This window comes from Protobothrops mucrosquamatus, unplaced genomic scaffold (genome assembly GCF_001527695.2).
Source record: "Protobothrops mucrosquamatus isolate PMUCROS unplaced genomic scaffold, P.Mucros_1.0 scaffold1936, whole genome shotgun sequence".
NCBI classification, from domain to species: Eukaryota; Metazoa; Chordata; class Lepidosauria; order Squamata; family Viperidae; genus Protobothrops; species Protobothrops mucrosquamatus.
Genome location: NW_015388057.1, coordinates 77,499 through 84,127, shown reverse-complemented (window position 1 = coordinate 84,127; position 6,629 = coordinate 77,499). Strand labels below are relative to the sequence as shown.

Sequence of the window (6,629 nt, the reverse complement as noted above, 5' to 3'; positions counted from 1 at the left end):
AGACAGACAGACAGACAGACAGACAGACAGATAGTAGATAGACAAACAGACAGACAGAAATGGAAGGCAATTTTTCTCCCTCCCACCCCTATCTCTTACATACAACTTACAAAGTGAAGTTAATGGCACTACGAACAGGCCCCAAGTTATTAGAGCACCTTGGAATGATCTCCTTCATCGAAGTAACTGATCCATATGTGGTTTTATCTCCCAAGAGACAGTGGCAAAACAAGCTTTATTAAAGAGTGGTTTTGAACCCAGTTTCTCTCCCAGGAACATCTGCAGAAGGGGTGGCATCTCAAAAGTCAAGATGATGGTGACACAACCATGCCTTGCAAGTCCCATCTCTTTTGCAATGCACGATAAACCCCGTTGTGACAGTCATCTGTCTTTCTTGTCTTTCTAGTCCCTGCTCCCTTCCCTAAGTGAAATTCTGCTGACTGGGGTCTTACTGGCTGTCTTGTTCCAAAGGTGCTTTTTTCAGAAGGCAACTGGACTTCCTTGTGTTTTTTTTTCCTTCTGAAAACATTTCGCTTCTCATCCAAGAAGCTTCTTCTATTCTGAACTGAAAAGCTGAAGAAGCTTCTTGGATGAGAAGTGAAACATTTTCAAAGACAAAAAAATACCCAAGAAAAAAAGCACCTTTGGGACAACTACAGCTAGTCCTTGACTTAGGACCACAACTGAGCCCAAAATTTATGTTGCTAGGTAGGACATTTGTTAAGTGAGTTTTGCCCCATTTTACCACCTTTCTTGCCCCAGTCGTTAAGTGAGCCACTGCAGTTGTTAAGTTACTAACATGGTTGTTAAGAGAATCTGGCTTTCCCCATTGACTTTGCTCATCAGAAGGTCACAAAAGGGGATCAAGTGATTCCGGGAACTGCAAACGTCATAAATAGGAGTCAGTTGCCAAGCGTTTTAATTTTGAGCAGATTTACCATGGAGATGTCCGTAAGTGTAAAAAATGGCCATAAGTCATTTTTTTCCAGTACTGTTGTAACTTTGAACGGTCACTAAATGAGCTGTTGTAAGTCGAGGGCTACCTGTATGACCTGGATGATTGAGAAGCTCCATAGATACTGGGTGTCCTGGACACCCAGTATCAAGGCTGCAATGAGAAAAGGAGTTATAATCAAGTTTCTCCCTTACTGTATTTCCAAAACAGAGGCGGTATGCTCTTCGGTCAAATCTTTTTGCACCAATCCAGAACGGTGGTTGATTTTTATATTCTGTTCTCTTAATGGGCTTTATGTCATAGGAGCCTGGTCCTGTTTGATACTGGGGAAAAAGAAGCAGGCAATTATTTTCTGTTATTGACTGATCTTACTATATGTCCATCATCCTCATTAAACACTCATTACAGAAATACATCCCGGAGAAGATTTGCTTGCCAGTCCCTCCCCCATTTTTCTTCTTTGCACAGCTGCCTAGGTAAATATAATTCTGGGTGTCCTTTAATGTTTTTTTGCTTAGAGAAACTATTTTGATACTTTGAAAAGAAGAAAAAAGTAAAATATGTTCTTTAAAAAAAAAACAAATTGTACTTCATTCTGTTCCTATCTGCTTTGTTAATGTCATGGCAGAAGAAAATCAGCCGCCAGCTTATTGCTGAAAAAGCAGAGCAAAGTCACCTACTTGTTCACGTTGAAACATGCCAATTTTGGACCAGAAGATCCGTTCGGTTGGGCAATCGGGATCCCGTGAAAACGTACTAAAAACGCCATGTTTCTTTTTCTCCTTTGTCTCCAGTTCATCCAGGAAGGATTTGATATTGCAACCAGACAACTCAGAGGTTCTTCTCTGCCATGATTGAATAAGAACAAAATACTGCTTTAGAAGTAGAAACTGGTAGAATGTACCATATAGATCACCCTAGTTTTACAACCACAATTAGGACCACAATTTCCATTGCTAAACAAGGAGGTTGTCAAGTGAGTCGCTTAGGACCTTATTTGCCATGGTTGTTAAACGAATCACTATGGTCATCAAATGAATCATACAGTCACTAGGTGAACCCCACTTATATTTTTGACTTTCCTTGTTAGAAGCCAGCTGGGAATAGTTATGTCGAGAACTACCAGTATATGTGTGCATACATACAGAAATCTGTGAACAATTAATCTAAGACAGAACTGCATCAAATCAAATAACTTATTTCAAATGAATGTATCTACTATGGGAAAATATAATATAGATACAACTCTCAGTGTAATCTGAATCCCGTTAAGAAAATTCTCACTAGTCATAAATGACGAGGCTTAAATTATCCTGCTTTGGATATATTGTGTAAAGACCTAACTCTCTAGAGAAGGCTCTAATACTGGGGAAAAAATGAAGAAAAAAGATGACCAGCAACAAGGTGGATGGATTCAATTATGGTGGCGATGGGGGCAACTGAAGGACCAAATTAGGGACCAATCTCCATGGAGAAAATTTATCTGTGTGGTCATAAGAGTCGATTTCGACTTAATGGCACATAATCAAATACATTAATCAAATATAATAGTAATTTTTGTAGAATCCATGGTCCTAGTGTTGAGATAACTTATTTATAGGAGCAAAGCTTTTCATATATTTAGAATTATTTTAAATTAATTAGTCCAACTGAACAAGTGCAAAATCAAGACATTTGACAACATCTACCAAAGCCCACTGATGAAAACACTGCTAGGTTTGTTTGTTTTTTTACTATCTGCTAGTTTTCTGCCATCTAATGGCTTCATATAATCTACAGTGCTGAGTATTTTGTTCTCGTTCTAGAACGTGAGAAATATTAATAGCTGTCCTATTGTGGATCTATTTCCACTGCTGTCTGCAGGATTTTCCCCATGACTCAGCTAATGTGCTTTTCTACCCTCTGTGTGCCACCAGAAAAGGTTTTTCCGATTGCCATTTCTAATTTATCAGTGGGAGGAGTCCTTGGTGCTCTCTGAGCTTGGTTGTTTTCTTACAGATGTTTCATTTCTCAAAATATATAGCATCTGATGAAAGTAATGAAACATTGCAAGAAAATAGCCAAGCGCAGAAAGCACTAAGGACCTCTCATTTCAACTCTGAGCTACAAATATTCTCCTTTATCAGTAATTTATTCTGTTTCGGTTGCAGCCAGAGGATGATATAATCATTTACTATGTCAGGAAGCCTGTTCCCCACCATCACCTTCTTAACATCACCAGCTTTCAGGAAAATGAATAACCTATCATAGAACTACCCCAAGCTCGGAACCTGACTTGGACCAAATAGCTGAAAGACATGTGTGTGATCTGGTTATCTCCATGAGGGCTTCAGCTTTTGCTTGTGCTTCTCTTGAATATGTATTTACTACTGTTCTGGAAGAGTGCTAAGTCTGTGATCAAATCAAGTAAGTTTATTACAGTCAAAGACCAGAGACCAGAACAAATGAAACACTCAAGGAATGTCCAGTTGTTTTTTTTAAAGCAGTCTAGCTTGGTGCAAGCATGGTGGTAAGGATTTCACAAGTGACTTCTTTTTTTTGCGGCTTCACCACATTTGTCAGCTGTTGTTCAGGTTCTTTTAAAACACAGTTTTAGCACCCTACTAGAGTAGTAATAAACCCATTATTAAACGTGCTGTTGTCTAATCTTTCTTTTTTTGAAAATGATCTTAAATTCAACATTGTCTTCCTGTTAGTGTGACATTTTCACTGAAATATTCAGTTTTCCAAGTCTAAACTTCCTGAAAGAACTGAATCTAGGACTCATAGAATGCCAATCTAATACAGGATTGCAAAATGTAACATGACTCTTATTATTTGTTTCTATTATAATATTACAGCATTCATCACTTTTTTTTTTTAGAAAATTCCCAACCAGAAAATTTCTTAATTCTATTATTCCTAAAGTCTTAGAACCTGTTGGCTGGGGGAAATCTGACAGTTGAAGTCCACAAGTCTTTAAAGTTGGACAACCCTATCCTAGATTGTTTTTAAGGAAAATGACTGGGAGAAAGAATTCACTCCTGTGTTGAAGTTGTCTCAATCAAATTATAGCTTTCCCCAATTTGGTGTCTTCCCAAATCTTTTAACTACGGCTTTGATCATTCATAGCCAATGTGATGAATGGCTATAATCAGGGCTTTTTTGTCATAGAACGCCCAGAACGGCGTTCCAGCACCTTTTTTGGATGGAACCTTGTAGGGTAGGCAAGGTGGGTTGTATGACATGTGTGAGTTCCGGCACCTTTTTTTTTTTTTTTTTTTTTTTTACAAAAAAAGCACTGGCTATAATGAATCAAAGCTATAGTCCAAGAAATCTGGTGATCATTCAGTTGGGGAAGTCTACGTATTACTAATCAAACTATGGAATAATCTTGCAAGCAGGAAAGGGAGAACACATACATCACCAGCAAAATGTCCAGAAACCATAGGCTTTGATCTGTTGCCAGTGAAGGTTTCATAGGGACCTCGAATACTGATCACTCGTTTCAACATCTCATCCACACCATTTTTGATATTGTAAGTACCAGGTCCCAAACCGCTTCCCTAAAGTCAAACAGGAGAAAAAGCTTCAGGCAGACACACATGAAAACAGCTGCATAGTGTGGCACATTTAGGCTGCTGAACATTGATCCCTATCTAGCAGTAGTTGTGCTCTATCTGGAGATCCAGGACTTGATTACATAGCTCTGGCTGCTCCATGGTAAATCAAAAAGAAATAGGATGGGTCAAGTTAAGTGTTGCCATTGGACATCACAAAGCTATTTGTAATCCAATAAGAAAAATGTATTCAATTTTGCTTCAGTAGTATGGAGGAGCATCTGAGCAGGGGTTTTTTGCAGCTATCATTGCATGCTTTGGCTTCAGAGGATTTATGTTTGTTCCATTCATGGACTGAGGTGAGATTACTTTCAGGGGGATGTAGCCAAAAACAAAAAAAAATGTTGCCAGAGCATAGTCGGACTATAGAGAGCTGTAGAAGGGGAAAGGTTCATAGTCCATATCCAACAAGTAAATTGTTGAGATGTTGCTTCTATGGGAGCAGTGGTGAAAACCACTGCCACACACAATAATGAGGTAGAAAATGAGATGATATACTTGCCGTATGGATGAAAGTGAATTGTTTAGGTGTTTTACTGTCCATTATTCCTATGTCAGTCACTGGGGTTTTTTCCCTTTCTTCTAGTTTGACATATGGATTCCCATAGGTACCAGGGCCAGGATAACATTCCTAAGAGTACCAAGAAATATGGGGGGGGGGAAGAGAGAGAGAGAGGGGGGGATAATAAACATTGCAAGAAAATAACAAATATCTTATCTGAACAATTCCCTAATTCCAGAATTCAGCTTAGGCGCTAAGGTCACAATTCCTTGCAAACAAGGACAGCAGTATTTGTTTACTGAGTGGTATGCACAGATTTTGCCCTATATTCTTCAGGTCTTTTTTTATATATGTCCAAGGTTGATCATCATTATTTATTTTAATATAACCTAATGAGATCTATATGACATTAGCAGCCATTCTTTAGGTAGATTTCCCCCCCTCCCCTTCATGCTGACATCTATGTTAGAATGGTTGAAAGAGACTGGTATATTTAATTTGGAGAAAGAATTGTCAAATAAGTGAAGGTCAGGCATACAGAAGCAGGAGCAGACTTGTTTTCTGGTGCTCCCCCGGACAGGACTTGTGGCTGAAAGATTACTGATTTACAAAAGATTATTTTTAACAGTTCAAAGAAACTTCCTAATAAAAATGGCTATTCATGCTGCAAGACAAGCACTTGGGAAATAGTTGTCTGAAATTCTTAATTCTCATTATATGTCTCTATGGCAGTGGTTCTCAACCTTTTTAATGCCGCGACCCCCAACCGGTCGTAAGTCGAGGACTAAACCGGTCGAAGGCAAGGACTAAACCGGTCGTAAGTCGAGGACTAAACTGGTCGTAAGTCGAGGACTACCCAACTGGTCGTAAGTCGAGGACTTTCCCTGCCTGGGAGTGCCACGCATGCGTGGTTCCGCCCCCTGTGCCAGCCGAGGCGTAGCTGGCAAGCGGCAGAGACGGAGCAGGCCGACCACCAGCTGGCCCAGCTCAAGGGCATTCAGAGATACAGTAGGGATTTCCGGTGCGCAACATGGCGGACCTACCCGGGGTGGCTCCGTGACGGAGCGGAGTCCTCAACAGAAATGGGGGGCCTCCCGTGGGTCGAGGGCTTTGCCGCGACCCCAATTTGGAGAGCTGAGCTCGCCGGCAGTCTGGTCTGGCGAGGATATTGAGGGGACGAAGGGCCGGTGCCCGGCGGAGCCCGGCGGAGCCTGGTGGAAGATCTGGCCTGGACTCGGCCTTGGATCCGTCCCGACGGAAAACCTGGCCTGGACTCAGCCGCGGCCTCGATAACAGCGGAGGCCGCGACGGATTCGGATCTGGAGACCGCGGCGGCTGTGGAGGCCGCGACGGAGGCGACGGAGGCATCCGGACCCGGACTCGGCTGCGACGGCCGTGGAGGCCGCGACGGATGCAGATCTGGCCGGTAACCCGGCCTGCGGCTCGGCGAGGGCGGAGGCCGTAGTCCGACGGATTTGGAGGCCGCGATGGCCTCGGACTCAGCCGGCGGCTCAGCCGCGGGCTCGGCGAGGAGGCCGCAGCCCGGCGGCCTGGCGGTCTGGCGGAGGATCCG

General features: G+C 42.2%; 1 protein-coding gene across 1 annotated transcript in view; it reads right to left on the bottom strand.

Moving 5' to 3' along the window:
• The window catches only part of LEXM (lymphocyte expansion molecule), a 24,759-nt gene that overhangs the window by 4,674 nt on the left and 13,456 nt on the right, over positions 1-6,629 (bottom strand). Inside the window, exons 5-8 of the mRNA XM_029285614.1 lie at positions 5,057-5,185; positions 4,357-4,500; positions 1,636-1,800; positions 1,150-1,278 (exon numbers count right to left, since the gene is read on the bottom strand). Coding sequence (XP_029141447.1) covers positions 1,150-1,278; positions 1,636-1,800; positions 4,357-4,500; positions 5,057-5,185 — 567 coding nt within the window. The remainder of the gene's footprint in view (positions 1-1,149; positions 1,279-1,635; positions 1,801-4,356; positions 4,501-5,056; positions 5,186-6,629) is intronic.